Source organism: Lepus europaeus, chromosome 11 (genome assembly GCF_033115175.1).
Source record: "Lepus europaeus isolate LE1 chromosome 11, mLepTim1.pri, whole genome shotgun sequence".
Taxonomy (NCBI): Eukaryota; Metazoa; Chordata; class Mammalia; order Lagomorpha; family Leporidae; genus Lepus; species Lepus europaeus.
In genome coordinates this window covers 86,072,155-86,093,100 of record NC_084837.1, presented here as the reverse complement: position 1 = coordinate 86,093,100, position 20,946 = coordinate 86,072,155, and the positions used below count along the sequence as shown (strand labels likewise).

Here is a 20,946-nt window from a genome sequence, read left to right as displayed (position 1 = left end):
TGTGCCATCTCATCAATGGTCTTTTTTTGTCCTTTATACTGCCTGCATGTCTCATCGTTATTGATATTTTCGCTTTTAGCTGAAGTGGTTATTAATTTTTAAATGGGCAAGATTTTAACCCTCAATCTTTGTAATTAAATTCTTCCAGAGCAAAAATTTTGAGTACTGTATATCACTGGGGATAGTGGCTAAGTGATTGTCTAGACTTCCACATGGCTGCATTTTATGTTAGCCTGTTCAGTTTTAATGACACATTTGCCCCTGGCAAAGAAATTCATTTGAGGGGCCGGCGCTGTGGCGGAGCAGGTAAAGCCTCTGCCTACAGTGCCAGCATCCCACATGTGCACAAGTTTGAGTCCCGGCTGCTCCACTTCCAATCTGGTTCTCTGCTATGGCCTGGGAAAGTGGTAGAAGATGGTCCAAGTCCTTTGGGCCCCTCCACCCGCATGGGAAACCTGGAAGTGAAGAATCTCCTGGCTCTTGGCTTCTGATCGGCACAGCTCTGGACAATGCGGCCATCTGGGGAATGAACCAGTGAATGGAAGACCTCTCTGCCTCTGCCTCTGCCTCTCTGAAACTCTGCCTTTCAAATAAATGAATAATTCTTTTTAAAAAATTAATTTGAATGGTACTTAGCTCAGGAGAATTGAGTTACCTTCAGTGCCTCTTAAGAAAAAGGGTAAGGGGGTAACATATATTTATGGAGAAAGTAAGAATACACAGGTAAGCTGGCATTTTGTGACGTTTCAGCCACCATGTTTGGTGTTACGTAGACTGTCTCATTTATTATGCTTTTGCAATAGTATTCTTTTGTGTAAATACGAACATTGAAGCCGAGAGACATTTTATAATTTATCACTTCAGTTTATAGGGAATTTGAAAAAGGCAGCATTATAGAATGGTGGATGATCATTGCTTATTCCTCCTGCCTCTTTAAAAAAAAAGATTCATTCATTTGTTTATTGATTAAGCAGAGCTGCAGAGAGAAAAGGAAAGACAGGGAAAGGGAAAGATCTTTCATCTGCTGGAGCCAGGGCCTCCGTTTGGGTCTCCCACATGAGTGGCAGTGGCCCAACCATCTGGGCTGTCAGCTGCCTTCTTAGGCGTATTAGCAGGATGCTGGATCAGAAGCAGAGCAGCTGGGACTCAAACTCCTAGTCCAATATGGGCCCTTCTCTGTCCTGGCTCTTTGTATTCTCCACTAATTAAGAGCATCATTTTTGATATCCTGTTTTCCTTATCTCTCACATTTTGAAGTTATCCAAAAGCATTAGTTTTTCCTTCAAAATGCTTTGTTTATTTGAAGATTTATTTATTTATTTGAAAGGCAGAGTTAGAGGAAGAGACAGGGATCATCCATCCACTGGTTCACTTCCCAAATGGCCAGCATCTGGAGCTGGGCCAGTCCAAAGCCAAGGAACCTTGAACTCCATCTAGGTCTCCCAGATGAGTGATGGGGGCCCAAGTACTTGAGCCATCACTGCAGCTTTCCCAGGAACGTTCGCAGGGAGCCAAATTGGAAGTGTAACAGCTGGACTTCAATGCTTATATGTGATGCTGGCATTACAGGTAGCTGCTTAACCCATTACACCACAATGCTGGCCCCTTTAATCCTATTTTTCTAAAAACATTTTTTAAATGTTTAATTACTTCTTTATTTTATAGGTAGAGAGACAGAGAGCTCCTATATGGTGGTTCATTTTCCAAATGTTTAAAACAATCAGAGCTAAGATCCAGGATCTCAATCCAGGTCTCCCAGGTGAGGGTCAGGAACCCTGTTACTTGAACTATCACTGGTCCACATTAGCAGGAAGCTATATTGGAGCTGAAGCTGAGTATCGCACCTGGGTACTCTGATATGGGATGCAGGCATCTTTTTTTTTTTTTAAAGATGTATTTATTTATTTGAAAAGCAGAGTTACAGAGAGAGAGAAAGAGAGAAAGAAAGAGGTCTCCCATCTGCTGGTTCACACCCCAAATGGCTGCAATGACTGGGGCTGGGCTAGGCCCAAGCTGGGAACCAGGAGCTTCTTCAATGTCTCCCACGTGGGTGCAGGGGCCCAAGGACTTGGGCCATCCTCCTCTGCTTTCTTAGGTGCATGAACTGGAGCAGCTGGGACTCCAACCAGTGCCGATATGGGATGTTGACATCACAGGTGGCAGCTTTACTCCGTATCCAACAATTCCAGCCCCCTACCCCAATATTATTTTAGTCATCTTCCAACAATTGTTATTTCATACCTGCAATAGTAATAGAAATAATAAAAATTATATTTATTTGGCACTTTGTGATGTACAAAGTACTTTCATGTGTTCTATGAAAGTACTATGGTCCTTGCAACTACTCTATCAATTAGATATTATTCTTTAAATATTCTGCTATAAAAATGATCTATTCATCTTTCTAGTTCTTCCATTCTCTTCTGTTTTATATACTGGGGCCAGATTAGTGTTTTGAAACTAAAATTTCCACCATTTGCTTTTTATTTATTTTGACCTTCAATTTTTTTATTTTTACAATTAGTTTTTAACAGATTCAATATAGTTCATAGATACAATTCTAAGAATATAATGATACTCCCTTCCTCCCTCCCCCCTTCCTCTTATCCTTCCCACCTCCTCCTTTATTTCCTTAGTTTTTGAGTTTTATTTTAAATTTATATTACAGTAAAATGTCATCATACTTCATCAAATAAGAAGTTTAATAAGTAAAAAATAAAAACACCATAGTTTAGTGAGAATATAGGCAATGGCTATAAACAATAGTTGAGGCTGGCGCTGTGGCTCACACTTGGTTAATCCTCCCCCCTGCGGCACTGGCATCCCTCCTGGGTGCCAGGTTCTAGTCCCGGTTGCTTCTCTTCCAGTCCAGCTCTCTACTGTGGCCCGGGAAGGCAGTGGAGGATGGCCCAGGTGCTTGGGTTCCTGCACCCGCATGGGAGACCAGGATAAGCACCTGGCTCCTGGCTTCAGATTGGCGCAGTGCCGACCATAGCGGCCATTTGGGGAGTGAACCAATGGAAGGAAGACTCTCTGTCTCTCTCTCTCACTGTCTAACTCTGCCTGTACCCCCCCCCCCAAAAAAAAAAGTTGAATGAAACAATGACTGTTTCACCCCTATACAGTAAATTTTAACATAATCACAGATCATTAAACCTGCAGTAGTATAACTTCTTTTAAGGTTTTATTTATTTATTAGAGGGGCAGAGTTACAGAGAGAAAGGTCTTCTATCCATTGGTTTACTCCCCAGATGGTTGCAATGGCCAGAGCTGGGCCGATCCGATGCCAGGAACCAGGAGCTTGTTCCGGATCTCCCACGTGGGTGCAGGGGCCCAAGGACTTGGGCCATCTTCTACTGCTTTCCTAGGCCATAGCAGAGAGCTGGATCGGAAGTGGAGCAGCCAGGACATGAACCGGCACCCATATGGGATGTTGGCACAGCAGGCGGAGTCTTAGCCTACTATGACATAGCACCAGCCCTAGTAGAATAAGATTCTTAACCATTGGTTCAACAAAGGTATAAAACAAAGTTTTAGAAAACCATATTTATAGCAGTACTAATGCATGCAGGCATATTTTTTGTTCTTTGTTTTTGTTTTTATTTTTGTTTTGCTTTTAAATTTTAGCTCTCAATGTACAAGGAAGAACATGTGGTATTCATCTTTTCTGTGTGTAGCTTGTTTCATTCAACTTGATGTCCTCTAGGCATTTGCTTTTATTCTTATCTTCTGAACAGTAAATTCAATGCACATTTGCATTTAAGATTATCTATAATCTGATTCTAAATTAGTCTTCCTAGGGCAGGCATTTTGTTAAACCACTGCTTGGCCTGGGATTTGAGTCCTGCCTCAGCTTCCAGTGCACTTTCCTGCAGATGTGTGTGGGAAGCAGCATTGGATGGCCCAAATACTTGGGTTCCTGCCACCCACATAGGAGACCTAGAGGGAGTTCTGGTCTCCTGGTTTCATTCAGCCTGGTCCAGACCCAGCTGTTGCAGGAATTTGTGAGTGAACTAGTAGATGGAAGATGTTTCTGTGTTTCTCACACTGTTTCTCTGCCTTTTAAATAAATAAATTTTTTTTAAAAAAAATAACATTTTAAAAATTGTCCTAGGATTTCCTCTCTGGAAACTTCTGTGTACATCAAATCAGTTTTGTTACTTAAAGCAAATACCATATGTCAGATACTACAACATTGTTCGTGTTGATATTTTCAAATGCCCTTTAGTTCTGTTAATGCTTCCAGGGCTTACTTGAAGTGCCACTTATGCCCAAATGCATTGCTTTCCCTTCCAAGCTCTTCAGCTGACTTGTTCATATTTCTGTTTTAACACTCATTACATTATGTAATTTACTTGACAAAACTTTTGAGTCACCACGAGCAAGGTCCTGTTTGAAAGCTAGAATGCAGTCTGCAGGGTGAGGATGAATATTGCTCATTATAGATTTTCAGTGTCTGCTTATGATGCGTATTGAATATTCAAATACTTTCCCCTACCTCTGGTCTCTTACTTTTCTAGTTAATTTTTTATTCTGCCTTACAAGTAATTATGCAGAATCACATATCTGATTGTGTCACTTCCCTACTTTAAAACCTTTCAGTTTATTTAACTTTTAAATATTTATTTATTTATTTGAAAGGCAGAGTTACAGAGAGAGATTGAGATCTTCCATCTGCTGGGTCACTCCCCAAATATCCACAGTGGCCAAGACTGGGCGAGGCTGAAGCCAGAAACCTGAGACTCCATCCAGGTCACCCACAAGGGTGATAGGGGCCCAGGAACTTGGTCATCTTCCACTGCTCCCCAGGTGCATTAGTAGGAAGCTTCATCCAAAGTGCAGCAGCCTGGATTCCAACTAGCACTCCAGCTAGCACTCCAACTAGGCAGTAACTTGGCTGACTGTGCTGCAGCGCTGGCCACCTTATTAAATATAATTTTAAAATATTGTTTTGATGGGATCATTACTCAGAACAAGTAATTTTTAGAAGCTTAATACATTAACGTATAGTGTGGGAAAGGGTTCCTATTGTGCTTCCTTAAAAAGACAAGTTGTTCATCTTATAATGGTTTCTTAGCTGTTTGGCAACCTGTTAGTGTGTTCTCCCCCTTTTTAAATTTTATTTATTTATTTGAAAAAGTTACAGAGAGAGAAGGAATGACAAAGAGAGATCATCTACTGGTTCATTCCCCAGATGGCTACAACAGCCAGGGCTGGGCCAGGCCAAAGCCCAGAGCCAGGAGCTTCATCTGGATCTCTGATTTGGATGGCAGGGGCCCAAATGCTTGGGCTATCTCTGTTACTTTCCCCAGGCTGTTAGCAGGGCGCTGGATCAGAAGTGGAGTATTTGGGCCATGAACTGGTGCTCATGTAGGATGCTGGTGTCGCAGGCAGTGGCTTTACCTGCTTTGCTATAATGCTGGTCCTGTGAGTCCTCTTTATTATGTTACTCGCAGATGAAAATAATTCCTAAATTGCTATACTCTTTGGCATGTATTTATCAACCTGACAGCAGTATGGAAAATAGAGTGATTTACGGAGTACCTAGGTTTGAGCTCCGGCTGTGCTCCTGATTCCAGCTTTCTGCTAATGTACACCCTGGGATCCAGCAGGTGGTGACCCAAGCATCTGGGTCACTGCCATGCACAAAAGGTAACTGGATTGAGTTCCCATCTTCTGCCTGGTAGTTGTGGGCATTTGGGATGCGAACTAGCGAATGCAAGTTTTCTCTGTGTCTTTTTCTCAGTCTCTTTGTTTCCTCAGATAAATATATTTAAAGAGTAGTGATTTAGTTATATTGCAAATGGCTTTTTGTTTCCAAATCAAGTGCTTTGTTTTTCTTTATTATAATAATATGTGCTGTATAAAAATTCAAAAATGCTAAGAAATAGTCATTTCATAACTTTAATATATCTTTCTATGTCCTTTTCAATGCATCAGCTATACACACACACACACAGATACACAAACACACACACACAGAGACAGATAACATTAACTTGTGTGTATTATTTAAAAAGTGGTCATAAATGTAACATTTCATCAGTAAGGATTTTTTTTTTTTTTTGACAGGCAGAATGGACAGTGAGAGAGAGAGAGACAGAGAGAAAGGTCTTCCTTTGCCGTTAGTTCACCCTCCAATGGCCACCGCGGCCGGCATACCATGTTGATCCGAAGCCAGGAGCCAGGAGCTTATCCTGGTCTCCCATTGGGTGCAGGGCCCAAGCACTTGGGCCATCCTTCACTGCACTCCCGGGCCACAGCAGAGAGCTGGTCTGGAAGAGGGGCAACCGGGACAGAATCTGGCACCCCGACCGGGACTAGAACCCGTTGTGCCGGCGCCACAAGGCGGAGGATTAGCCTATTGAGCCACAGCACCAGCCTCATCAGTAAGGATTTTGAGTGTCAGAACATCTTGAAAACTTAGATAAAATTGCTACCCTCAGAATACTTACAGTCCAGATGGATAACACAGTGCAAAAATATAAGAAGCCACATGAAGTTTAATACAAAGGCTAAACTATATGGTGTATATGAAGCACCCAGGAGGAATTAAAAAGTTAAGACTTTAAGGATCCGTGGGGGCGGGGCTGGGAGAGGTGAGCTGAGCTAAGTGGGCAGCATGTAGAATGAGCGAACTAAATGATAGCTGTTTGCTCTCATCCTCATCACAATGCCAAGTTCTTGGTCTAGATGTCTAGGAGAATATTGATTCCTTTTGCAAAAGTGGGGAAATTAAGAGGAAAAAATATATTGGGAAGAACTTAACTTTGAAATGTCTAAGTGTTGTCAGGTGAAGATCTGCTTCCTGAAGTGCATAAAGACACTAGAGTTTTGTTGGATAAAAATAGTCAAGACAGCTTTGAGAATCACCCACTTACAGACAATAGATGAGTTCTCTGAAGGTGGTTGGACAATAATTGATTTCATTTTATACTGTTTTTTAATGCCAACTAAATAACCTGTCAAAATATACAATTCCTATTTGTCAGTGAGTTATAAGAAGAAGGATTTGTAATTATTATGCCAAGAGTTAAAAATCTCTATCTTTGAAATTCTGGTATTTCTTCTTGTTTGGCTCAAGGCTTAATATTTGGAAAATATTAAATAAGAATGTATAAGTATGTGTGAGAGACACAGAGAGAGAGAAAAAAAGAGGGAGAGAGGGGAAAAAGTGATATTTGTTCTCTTTTTCTCAAAAAGAATTCTCACATGTAGCTTAAGTTTCCAAGTTGTGAAGCTGTTTCTGTTCTAGTCTTTCTGGATCCCATTATTTCTATTTAGTTTTTCACTTAGAAGTCCTGTGTCACATATGTGAACAGCATTGGGGATATGACCTTTCTCATGACCCTGTAAGCTAAGGTTTTACTTTTCATTTCCCAGAATAAATGTCACTAAAACATACATTCTGCTTTCTCCTTAGGTAAAAATCTCTACACCAATGAATATGTAGCAATCAAACTGGTGAGTAGATCTTTGTTTATAGGAATTATGTTTTGATGCTGTCACTGCTCATATCTTTTTACAGGAGATAGTTGCAAGTATTCACAAAAATACTAATGTTGTTTTTTTGTTGCATATGATCCCACTTGGTAATTTTTCTTCAATTATACTGTTACAGTGACCGTATATTATATAACAAAATAGTTAGATGATGTTAACTGTAATATTAACAATGATGAGGAAAAAATTAGTCAATAAAAATATCTGGAAGAACTAATAATTCTGTGAACTCTGTACTTTTCACGGTGCTATCTTAAAAAGATAAAATCATTAGAAAATTATTCTTGAACATGAATGATCCATTTTTTAAGTGTAAGGAGTTTATTACTATACTTAGAAAAAAAATCTGATTACCTAATAAATATGGCCTTAAAAAGCTGGCAGGAGTTCACTTCATAATATTAATACTAGTCTTATGCATAACTTAGTCATTGAAAATAGCATCCAATTTTAAAAATTTTTTTGAGAATTAATAATCTTAGGAAAATTATTTAACATATTTAAGGTTGATATCAAAGCATCTTTGGTTCAGTATAACTAGTTTCTATGAAACTGTGTAAATATTTGTCCTCTCAGTAAGTTTCCCAGAACTTACAGGTAGTGTTTGGCTTTATTAGTTGGAAATCAGAAACATTCATGGTTAAGGATATAGCTTGAGATAATCAAATGCTGTGTTTTGTCTAAGGTATTGCATTTACCACATCCATACCTGTTCTGTTGTTGGTCCCTTCCTTTTGTTTATCTTGTCAGTTTGCGGAAGAATTAGGATTATCCTGGGGAGAACTGACAGTCATCAGTTTAGTTTCTCTAAGGCAGATGGCAGCAGGGTTTAGCACAGGTAACTTGTAGAGAATGGAATGTGTGTGTGTGTGTGTGTGTTTGGAACTCTTGGAGACCAGGGAGCAGAAAGAGAGGTGGTATCTGTAACAGGTCAGTCATCTTCTCAGATTGACTGTTTAAGGATGAATCTTTATGTATAGGAAATTAATTGTTGTGTTAAAGTATTCTCTAGTACATCTTTGTTTTTACTTTTTCAGTTTTACTACTTTTAGAAGTTGGAATAATCTTTGATCATTTGTATCTATGACAGAAAGCAGTTCCTAAAATACTTCAGAATTTTACCTCATTGCTGTATTATTTATTATTGTTCCTTTATTTTTCAAGACTTCTTTTGAGACTTTCTATTAAGGGACAGATCTTTCTATTTAGATTTCTTCTACCAAGTTCATAGTATTGAACCTGTATAGATAAGCTTACGTAACATATTGTTGGCATAATTAGCCATTATATTTCATGTTCCTTTTATGAAATGTTTATTCTGGCCTGGTGTTGTGGTTTGCAGCTGGTTAAGCCACCACTTGGGACACTGACATCCCATATCGGAGCACTGGTTCAAGTGCCAGCTCCTTGTCTTTTTTTTTTTTTTTTTTTTTTCCTTGGGGAGGGGGAGGGGGCAGGCAGAGTGGACAGTGAGAGAGACAGAGAGAAAGGTCTTCTTTTTCCATTGGTTCACCCCCCAGTGACTGCTGCGGTCGCCACACTGCGCTGATCCGAAGCCAGGAGCCAGGTGCTTCTCCTGGCCTCCCATGCGGGTGCAGGGACCAAGGACTCGGGCCATCCTCCACTGCCTTCCCGGGCCACAGCAGAGAGCTGGCCTGGAAGAGGGGCAACCGGGACAGAATCCGGCGCCCCGACTGGGACTAGAACCCTGTGTGCTGTTGCCGCAGGCGGAGGATTAGCCTGTTGAGCCGCTGTGCCGCAGCTCCTTGTCTTCTAATCCAACTTTCTGTTAATGTGCCTGGGAAGCAGCATATGATGGCCCAAGTACTTGGGCCCTTGACACCCAAATGGGAAACCTAGTGGAGTTCTGGACTCCTGGCTTCATTATGGATAATTTCCAGCTATTGTAGCCATCTGCGGAATGAACCAGCAGGTGGAAGATCTCTTTCTGTCTCTCTTCCTCTGTTAATTTGCCTGTCAAATAAGTAAATAAATCTTAAAGCCACACTTCTGTTCTGATTCATATGGCCAATAATTACAGCTAAAAATAGAATTCATAACATTTAGTATGGTGTGTCTCAGGCCCACATTTCTCTTTCAAATAAGTCTTAAATAAAGGTGTTTTAGAAAATGGTCTCATCTATGAGACTCTAGCTGCTGGGCTTATTTTCCAGGGAACATAGGAGGACAGTAATTGAACTCCTTTCATTGTAACGGCAAAATTTGCCTTAGGCCTCATTCTCCTACAAGGTAGCCATCTGCTGACAGTTTAGGATTTCAAGCAGCCATGTGTGTTCCAAAAAAACTGTGATTCTGGCAAATGGCCAGCCCTCTATGGAAAGACCATCAGCTTCTGGCATAGAAGTGCAAGGAAGGCCTGATACTGTTCTTTCAGTTCTGCTTTGTTTGGATCTTCATTAGGAACTCTTGCGTCTTAGATTTCTAAAAATATTTTAAAATATACACACATGTACAAAGTAAACAAAATAGTATAATAAGCCCTTCTTTTTCTTATTGCCCTGATTTTAGTAGTTCTTTTGAACAGAGGTTTTTTTAATGATTGCAGTTAGAAAAAAATCCTCATACTACTAATCTAGCTGTGGACTCAGGGTTTTCAAGGCCCTTCATTCGCTGTGCTTTCGCAGAAGCCCCATTTGGCTGAGCAGGCCACAGCCAGGAGCTGCTGGGGTTGCCTGAAAGGTGTAAGTTCCCAGCGTCTGTGATAAAAGCCCTTCATATCTGAGTATGTGATTAGGTTGTAGGCCTGCTTTCAGCCCTAGAACTCTAAAAAAGCTTTTAGCTTTTTAAATTTAAGTAACTTAGTTACCCAAGATTGGATTGAATATTTCCTATCACAGTTTCCAACATGAAGACTAAGAATATTACATTTGAGGAAGGATCTGCCCCTTATGACTTCTTAGAATCCAGAAAGAACAGCCCCTTTTTTAGTGATTTCTATCAACCTGTAGTTCCATGTTGTTATCAGTGTTTCTGTTCACTTCCTTGTGAGTTGTTAGTGATTTTGCTAAAGGAGAATTTTGCTACTGGCTGCTTTGATGGTGATATAGTGGAAGATCTGCCACCACATACTGACTCTTCAGTATAATTAATCTTAAGTACTTTTCAAGTCCTGGAAGAACTTGAAGTCCAACTCGAATGATTGCTGATTTTTTTTTTTTTTTTTTTTTTTTTTGGACAGGCAGAGTGGATAGTGAGAGAGACAGAGAGAAAGGTCTTCCTTTTTGCCGTTGGTTCACCCTCCAATGGCCGCTGCGGCCGGCGCACCTCGCTGATCCGAAGGCAGGAGCCAGGTGCTTCTCCTGGTCTCCCATGCAGGTGCAGGGCCCAAGCACTTGTGCCATCCTCCACTGCACTCCTGGGCCATAGCAGAGAGCTGGCCTGGAAGAGGGGCAACCAGGATAGAATCCAGCACCCCAACCGGGACTAGAACCCAGTGTGCCGGCGCCGCAAGGCAGAGGATTAGCCTGTTAAGCCACGGCGCCGGCCGAATGATTGCTGATTTTATACTCCAAGAAGGGTATAAGTTCTTGTTTCATAGAGCTCCCTTGGGATATTAAATATTTTAGTCTGCCTGGGTTGACTTAAATAGAACCTTAGAAGCCAAGGGTAAAATAGATAACAAGGAAAATTCTGAATTCTGTGATTTATGGATTCTGTATCTTAATGAAAATGTAGAAAACTTCAAGTGAATTTAGGAAGGAGCCTTTCAAGATGATCAAAGCATTAAAAAATAGGACCAATGAGGAAAGATTAAAGGAATTGAAATTACTGTGCTTCAAGAAAGTCAAGAAATTGCTGATGAGTTTAATTTTATTTATAGTAATTTGAAGATAGCTATTATACTATTCACAGGTTATTTAGGACCTGTTTTTATCTTGATATTGAGGACATAAGAGAAATAGGTGTAAGTTTCAGTGATGAGATTTGAACTAACAGTAAAGACCTTCCAAACTGTGAAATTCATGAATTATCGAGGGAAGCAGTGGAATTTCCTTCTTTGGAATCTGTCTTAAAAATAGGACAAATAACCCTTGAATGGAGCAAGTACATCCTTTTCAGAAAAGGATGCTGGGAAAGCTGCATATCCACAGGCAGTGAGGTTGGGCTCTTGCTTTATATCATCTATAAAAATAAATGGGTCAGAGACCTAAACACAAAATCTAAAACAGTTAGCAGAAAACATTGGGGAAAAAGCATTATGACATTGGATTTAGCACTAATTTCTTGAGTATGACACCAAAAATCACAAACACCAAAATGAAAAGTAGATAAGATAGATTTCTTTTTTTTCCCCATGCATTTATTTATTTTTCAGCTTTTATTTAATGAATATAAATTTCCAAAGTACAGCTTATGGATTACAATAGCTTTTTCCACCCCCATAACTTCCCTCCCACCTGCAACCCTCCCCTCTCCCTCTCCCTCTCCCCTTCCATTCACATCAAGATTCATTTTCAATTATCTTTATATACGGATGATTGATTTAGCATATATGAAGTAAAGATTTCAACAGTTTGCACCCACACAGAAACACAAAATGTAAAATACTGTTTGAGTACTAGTTATAGCATTAATTCACAATGTACAACACATTAAGGACAGAGATCCTACATGAGGAGTAAGTGCACAGTGACTCCCGTTGTTGACTTAACAAATTGACACTTTTTTTTTTTTTTAATTTTATTTTTTTGACAGGCAGAGTGGATAGTGAGAGAGAGAGAGACAGAGAGAAAGGTCTTCCTTTTTGCCGTTGGTTCACCCTCCAATGGCCGCTGCAGCCGGCGCATTGCGCTGATCCAGAGCCAGGAGCCAGGTGCTTCTCCTGATCTCCCATGCGGGTGCAGGGCCCAAGCACTTGGGCCATCCTCCACTGCCTTCCCGGGCCACAGCAGAGAGCTGGCCTGGAAGAGGGGCAACCGGAATAGAATCTGGTGCCCCAACCGGGACTAGAACCCGGTGTGCCGGCGCCACAAGGCGGAGTATTAGCCTGTTAAGGCACGGTGCCGGCCGACACTCTTGTTTGTGGCATCAGTAATCACCCTAGGCTCTTGTCATGAGTTGCTAAGGCTATGGAGGCCTTTTGAGTTCTCCGACTCTAATCTTATTTAGACAAGGTCATAGTCAAAGTGAAAGTTTTCTCCTCCCTTCAGAGAAAGGTACCTCCTTCTTTGATGACCCATTCTTTCCACTGGGATCTCACTCGCAGAGATCTTTCATATAGGTTTTTGTTTTGTTTTGTTTTGTTTTGTTTTGCCGGAGTGTCTTGGCTTTCCATGCCTAAAATACTCTCATGAGCTCTTCAGCCAGATCTGAGTGCCTTAAGGGCTGATTCTGAGGCCAGAGTGCTGTTTAGGACATCTGCCATTCTATGAGTCTGCTGTGTATCCTGCTTCCCATGTTGGATTGTTCTCTCCCTTTTTTATTCTACCAGTTAGTATTAGCAGACACTAGTCTTGTTTATGTGATCCATTTGACTCTTAGTCCTATCATTATGATCAGTTGTGAACAGAAACTGATCACTTGGACTAGTGAGATGGCGTTGGTACATGCCACCTTGATGGGATTGAATTGGAATCCCCTGGCACTTTTGTAGCTCTACCATTTGGGGCAAGTCCGATTGAGCATGTCCCAAATTGTGCATCTCCTCCCTCTCTTATTCCCAAATATCATATGTTCTCCCTGATCAGTGACAACTAACTGAACACCAAAAGGAAACCTGTTGAAGTGAAATGGACACCACGAGAAACAGTGACTTGAACAGCCCTTGTCCTGACTGTTGATGAACAACTTAATATTTTATCCCTTTTAGTATTTTTTTGTTCTACTTAATACTATTGGTTGAACTTTGTAATTAATACACAATTATTCTTAAGTGTTGAAATTTAACTGAAAAGTGATCCCTGTTAAATATAACAGTGGGGATAAGATATATTTCAACAAAATTTCTGTGCATCACAAAACACAACAACAGTGAAAAGGCAACTCCTGGAATGGGAGAAAATATTTAAAATAATTTTTCCAATAAGGGGTTATATCCAGAATTTACCATTTTTAAATATTTAAATCGGATTTTTTTTTCTATTTATGTATTTGACAGGTAGAATTATAGACAGTGAGAGAGAGAGAGACAGAGAGAAAGGTCTTCCTTCCATTGGTCCACCCCCCAAATGGCCGCTACAGCCAGCGCTGCACCGATCCAAAGCCAGGAGCCAGGTGCTTCTTCCTGGTCTCCCATGTGGGTGCAGGGCCCAAGCACCTGGACCATCCTCCACTGCCTTCCCTGGCCACAGCAAGAGCTGGACTGGAAGAGGAGCAAGCAGGACTAGAACCCAGTGCCCATATAGGATGCTGGCACCACAGGCAGAGGATTAACCAAATGAGCCATGGCGCTGGCCCCAGAATTTACCATTTTAACCATATTTTCATACAGTTCAGTGGCAATAAGTATATTTGCATTGTTGTATATCTGTCCTCATCCATCTTTACAACTTTTTCATGTTCCGCAGCTGAGATTTTGAACCCATTAAGCATTAACTTCCCATCCCCTTCTTCCATCCTCTGACAGCTACCATTCTACTTTCTGTCTCTGTGCAATTGAGTACACTAGGTATTACATATAAATGGAATCAAATAATATTTGTCCTTTATCACTTGCTTAGTTTTCAGCATAATACCTTTAAAAAAAAGAGATTTATTTATTTATTTATGTGAAAGGCAGAAATACAGAGAGAGAAAGAAAGAGACAGAGAGATCTTCCCTCCACTGGTTCAGTCCCCAAATGGCCGCAACAGCCAGTGCTGGGCCAGGCCGAAGCCAGGAGCTTCTTCTGGATCTCCCATGTATGTGCAGGGCCCAAACACTTGGGCCATCTTCCACTGTTTTCTCAGGCTCATTAGCAGGGTGTTAAATGGGAAGTAGAGCAGCCGGGACTTGAACTGGTACCCATATGAGATACCAGTGCTGCAGGCAGAGGCTTAACGTTATACTCCACAGCACCGGCCCCTCAGCATAATGTCTTCAGGGTTCACCCATGTTGTAACATTTGTCAAAATATCCTTCCTTTTTAGTCTGAATCATCCATTGATTGTACCAAATTTTGTTAGTTCATCCATTGATGGACACTTGGATTGCACTCTCCATTTACCTGTTATGGATTATGCTACTATGAGTATGATGTACAGATGTCTAGTTGAGTCCCTGCTTCTAAGTCTTTAGACTGTATGTATACTGAAGAATTGCTCAATCTTTATAATTCTGTTTTGTTTCCTTTTCTTTTAAGATATATTTATTTGAAAAGCAGAGTGATAGAGATGGAGAGACAGAAATCTTCCATTCACTGGTTCAATCCCTAAATGCCCTCTACAGGGACTAAGCCAGGCTGAAGCCAGGAGTTGGGAATTCCATCTGGGTTTCCCACATAAGTGGCAGGAACCCAAGTACTTGGGCTGTCATCTGTTGCCTCCCAAGCACATTAGCAGGAAGCTGGATCAGAAACAGAGTAGCTGAGACTTGAACCAGCACTCTGATAAGGGATGTGAGATATTCCAAGTGGCAGCTTAACCTGCTGTGCCCCAACACCCATCCCTGTGTTTAATTTTTGAAGGATCATCATGCCATTTTCCACAACAACTGCATCATTTTACATCCTGCCAGCAATGTACAAGGTTTCTAATTTTGTTGTATCCTCACCTACACTTGTTACTTTCTGTTTTGGATAGTAGCCACCCTAACATCTAAGTATGTAGATGTTGAATTATTATCATTATTGTTGTTATTAGCAGTAGTAGTTTGTTTATTTGTGAAGGAGAGAGAAATAGAGATTTGCCATCCACTGATTCACTTCCCAGATGCCTGGACTGGACCCACCGGAATTTGAAACTTGGGAACTCAGTCTGTGTCTCCACAGAGTTTGTAGGGATTCAATTACTTGAGCCATCAGTATCAACCACGGTTGTCTCTCAGCGTCTGCATCAGCAGGAAGCAGGATTCCAGAGTCAGGGATGGATGTGGAACATGGGCATCTCAGCCACTGGGCACTTACGCCCACTCAAGATGTTGAGTTTTTACAAAAATGTCATAATAAGTTTGTGGTGATTTTTGCCTATCATTTATATATGAAAGGGACAAGAAACCTTATTTTCTAGGACAGTGTTTGATTGTGTTGTTAGCTATGTGCCTGGTGCCTTGTCAATGCAGAATGATTAGTCAACCAGTTCTGAAAGTTTGGTATAAGCAAAGTGTGGTTATTTGGCTGCTTTCTCTTTGGCATCTGTAGAAAAACTCCATTTTTGTAAACTTGAACACCATAGTGATTGAACTTACATACTTAAATTACATTTATAATCTTTAATTTTATAAGCGTAAAAAGGAGTAGACATAAGCATCTTCCTAATAGCATTGTTCATGATTTTGAAAACTGAAAACAGTCTTCAGGGTATGCATACATACATACCTATACATTATACATACATAAAGAGGAATAACTCAGTCATTAAGAATAACGTTATACACCTTTATTTACTGCCAATGAAAGATGCCATCACATTTTTTCTTCCCAGAAACCTTTTATTCAAGGTATACAAACTTTCATAAATACAACTTTAGGAACATGGTGATAGCGATTTTTCCCATTGTATGACCCTCCCACTCTTCTTCCTCTTCTCTTCCTATTCCCATTCTTATTTTTTACTAAGACCTTTTTCTTTTCTTTTTCCCCAGAAACCTTTTATTTAAGGAATGCAAATTTCATGCATTTCATAAATACAACCTTAGGAATACAGTGATTCTTCCTACCATATCCACCTCCCACCTCCTTTCCTCCTCCTCCTATTCCCATTCTTATTTTTTACTAAGATCTATTTTCAATTAACTTTATAAGCAGAAGATTAACTCTATACAAATAAAGAGTACAACAAATAGCTTCCCAACAGTTTTTTGATTTCTCCTGTGACCCACTGTTCATTCAGGAGCATGTTGTTCAGTCTCCATATGTTTATATATGTTCCAGAGACCTGTATGTTAGGTTGTTTGATAGTATCCCATAGATTCCAATGCTGTTTTTTAGTTTTCTGATTTCTTTTTTTTTATTTGTAAAATTTCCAGATATTTGTCTTCTAACTAGGATATTCTTTATTCTGCCTCACCAATTCTGTTATTAAGGCTTTTGACCGTATTTTTTATTTGTTCTATTGAATTCTTCATTTTCAGTATTTCATTTTTTGATTTATCTTTAAAATCTCAATTTCATACGAAAATTTTTCATTCATGTCATGTATGAATTTCTTTAGTTTGTAGATTTGCTTCTGATTACTTCTGAGTAATCCTATGATCAGTTTTTTGAATTCTGATTCTGGCATTTCTTCAATCTCTTCATTTTCACATTCTATACTGAAGTGTTGTATTCCTTTGGGGGTGTCGTGTAGTCTTCTTTATTCTTGTTTTCTTGAATTGCTGCATTTATTTTTAGTCATTTGTGGTGATACTTGTTGCCCTCTCTCCATGACTTTTATCTTTGGACTATGCCTCTGTGGATTAGTGGAGTGTCTGCTCTTTCAGTGAATACCCTGAGGCGTGTGCTCCCTGTGGTCAGGGAGCTCTGTTAAGTGCTCCAGAATGAGGGAGTATCCAAGATGACTCCCAAATTGGGCATGGTAAATCTCTCTCTTTTTTAAATTAGAGGGGAGGTTTGTTCAGCTCTGTTAGGGTAGTCTCACGCTCACCTCCTCTCCTCCAAGGAGACCAATTGCTGGGCACTAGCCCCAGTGGATACAATATTTATCCACACTGCTGCAAGAACCATACAAAGGATCTGTGCCGTCCTCAGTGTGAGCACAGATCCTGCAGCAGTGACTCTCAGCAGGGAATCAGGGAGCCCCGAGCATGTGGAGCTGCCCACAGTGACTGCCCAAAGACCCAGCCACACTCCATGCCTCACACACAGCCATAGTGTTTTCACAGTCCCCGCACACAAGGCTTCCACAGTCATGGGCACCCAGCCGCTGTCAGTGCTCCCTGCCAGACTCAGGTGTCTCCTTTCAGCTGGTTGCTAGATGTGCGGACACGAGCTGGTCCAGCTGTTATATATGTCCAAAATGGTGCCAGCCAGCTCTTGGCTAGCTATAGGACACCAGTGCCAGGGATCGGGGACAGAGAAACATGCCCCCTTTTTTCACTCTAGATTGGCAGGCATACTGTCCCCCATAGGGCTCCAAGCCAGACTCAATGCCAGGCTCTTCCTGAAGCTTTATCGCTAGTGGCTTGGGCTGCTACAGTCTGGCCTCACTACTCTCAAAGCTGGTGCTGAGGCTTTCTGCTGCTGGGGTCCTGAGTTGTGTGTGTCCACACCCTCCATGTAGGTTCACAGTGTCCCTCTAATTTGTGTGGAGTTTACTCTTGTTTTCTCCCTAACTTTTCCCCGAGATTGCACTCTCTCCATGTTTTTAAACGATCCTCCCCTAGAACAGTAAGCTCCCTCCCTATTCTGCCATCTTGGTGCCTCCCATTACTTTTTTTTTAATTGAAGCCCATTACTGAAAGAGAATATAGCATGATCTCATTTATATTAAATTATGCTTTTGAGTCTATATAATAAATGCCTTTCATGTGGTAGGTTCTCATATTTTTACTTTCTAATTTTTATTAGATTTGAATTTTTTCTGAACAGTAATTTTTCTAAAAATAATAAGAATTTACACTGAAGATTCATAATGAAGCAAGCAGGAAATACATGCTGGCGTTTTAAAAAAGATTTGACATCTGGTTTCAGGGAGAATACATTTCAGGAGAATATTTCATAGTGAGAGAGCTATGCTTGAATGGTGGCTCATGGAGAGTCTGTTTATCTTTGGAAAAGTTTGCATTATAATTCAGCTTCATGTTAACTGTACTTGACAGCACAATTCTTGGGAAGAAAAAGCTATCATGTATAGATATTATCTCTAAAATGTTAAGTGATTATAGCCCTTGTTTACTGTAAAAATCTAGGAATAGGAAAAATTCCATTTTTCTAAATTTGATCACAGTTTTTCTTCTTGGGTTTCAGGAACCAATAAAATCACGTGCTCCACAGCTTCATTTAGAGTACAGGTTCTATAAACAGCTTGGCAGTGCAGGTAAGTCAAGTCTTTTTTCTCCATATACTTAAGTGTATATCTCATACACTTAATTGTATTTTATGTCCTTAAATATGCAAATTTTCTTACCTGGTGTACCCCTATATCAGACCATATATCTATATCTATCTCCCCTGGTTTCTCAATAGGTAAATTAACATAGTCAACCACAAAGCTACTTGTTTGCTAGTTCCTAGAGAGATACTTGAGTTACTGGGGATCTGTGACGTCATGACCATGGCCATAGCGCAATCTTCAGATGCTTTTACCTGTTTGAAATACAAGCGGTGTTTGAGTTTCCTCTTTCCTTTCTTACCAAAAGAAAAGAGGAAAGGTTGGTAATTTGCAAGCTTTTATAGATGTTTTACCACATTGAGACACATCTCATCCATTATTCTCATTAATTTGCAAGAGCTACACATTTTACTTTAAGAACTAGGGTCTTTGGGGAGTTTTAAAAATTAAGTTTATAATTTTTTTAAAATGTCCTGTGTTCACCTAAGAGCTCTCATTTTTGAAATAAGAAGCTTTACTAGCTTCTAGAAAAGTATTTTGGCTAAGCAAATGTTCCCAACCCTAGTAGGCTACACATGAAAGCAACCTCTGTCAGAATCTGAAATGCTGCAGAGCTGATTCTTGTTACTTTACATGAGTAGAGATTCCTCTGCTTTCTGTTTCCTTCAGTATGACAGTTTATGTGAGTAATTGAAGCCTAGTTTCCCTCTTAGGTACCATTACTGAAGGTATTGTTGAAGGAATGTGACTTTCACTTCCTGAAATACATAGAATTATGTAAGAGCTGTTGAGTGATTGTCAAGTCATGCTATAAACAGAGCAAGGCAATAATCAGCCATGGTCATAACCTAGGAGGCCATGATGAGCATGGATCTTTTATTCAACTCATTATGAGTTCTTGCTCACAGTAGGTTCTTGGTATGGATTTGTTGATTGATTATATCTAAACATGAGGTGTTCCTGGCAAAAGATGTAAGGCTGACAACTGAGTCCACAGGATGTATATTTAAATTTGGGCTTAACTTCCCTCATGTCCCAGAGCTAAATTTTGTTGTTCCTCTTATCTTGTTCCAAGTTTCATAAATTTTAGAGTGATGACTGCTGCAGCCCATTTTTTTCCCCCAGAAACCTTTTATTTAAGGAATACAAACTTCATGCTTTTCACAAATACAACTTTAGGAATATAGTGATTCTTCCCACTGTACCTGCCCTCCCACCCCTCTTCCTCCTCCCTCTCCTATTCCCATTCTTATTTTTTAATAAGTCTATTTTTAATTAACTTTATACACATATGAGTAACTCTATGTTGTAAAGAGTTAGCCGGCGCCGTGGCTCAACAGGCTAATCCTCCACCTTGCGGCACCGGCACACCGGACTCTAGTCCCTGTCAGGGCGCCGGATTCTGTCCCGATTGCCCCTCTTCCAGGCCAGCTCTCTGCTGTGGCCCAAGTGCTTGGGCCCTGCACCCCATGGGAGAACAGGAGAAGCACCTGACTCCTGGCTTCGGATCAGTGCAGTGCGCCAGCTGCGGCGGCCATTGGAGGGTGAACCAACGGCAAAAGGAAGACCTTTCTCTCTGTTTCTCTCTCTCTTGCTGTCCACTCTGCCTGTCAAAAAATTAAAAAAAAAAAAAAAAAGTAAAGAGTTCAACAAATTGTATAAAAACAACAACAACAACAAATCCTGTTCCTCAACAGTGGAGACAAGTGCTATTCAAAGTCATTGCATCTTCAAGTGTTAATTTCACTTCTATAGGTTACCTTTTAGGTGTTCTATTAATTATCACAGATCAAGGAGAACATACGATATTTGTCCTTTTGGGACTGGCTTATTTCATGATATTTTCCGGTTTTATCCATTTTGTTGCTGATGATAATATTTCATTTTTTTTCTTACTACTGTGTAGTATTTCATGGTATATATATATCCCATAATTTCTTTACCCAGTCCTCAGGTGACAGGCATTTGGCAACCCATTTATGATACATCTTTGTAGATGTCTCACAAATGAAGTTTAGGTGAAAACATGTTTAATCCTGCATAGTTTAGTTTAGAGTTTTGAATGGTCCTGGGGGAAGTGACCAGGCCAAATTAAAGGATTTCTTCTGTAAATTTTTCCAAATAGACCCACCAAGTCAGGCTAATTTACCCTTTTCCATAAGGAGCCAAAATAATCTCATTAACTTTTACATCGGAATAAAATCTTATGCTGAGTTCACATTCTCCTAAATACAGAATATTGCAGTTTCTTGAAGTTTCAGTATTCTGCATGTACTGAAAATTAAGAGTAAATGGG

At 40.3% G+C, this 20,946-nt stretch overlaps 1 protein-coding gene across 5 annotated transcripts in view; it reads left to right on the top strand.

The window, feature by feature from the left end:
* The window catches only part of CSNK1G1 (casein kinase 1 gamma 1), a 208,890-nt gene that overhangs the window by 88,646 nt on the left and 99,298 nt on the right, over window positions 1-20,946 (top strand). For all 5 annotated transcript variants that reach the window (XM_062206112.1, XM_062206113.1, XM_062206109.1 and 2 more), the window contains 2 exons: window positions 7,424-7,464; window positions 18,566-18,635. In XM_062206112.1, the coding sequence (XP_062062096.1) occupies window positions 7,424-7,464; window positions 18,566-18,635 (111 nt within the window). The remainder of the gene's footprint in view (window positions 1-7,423; window positions 7,465-18,565; window positions 18,636-20,946) is intronic.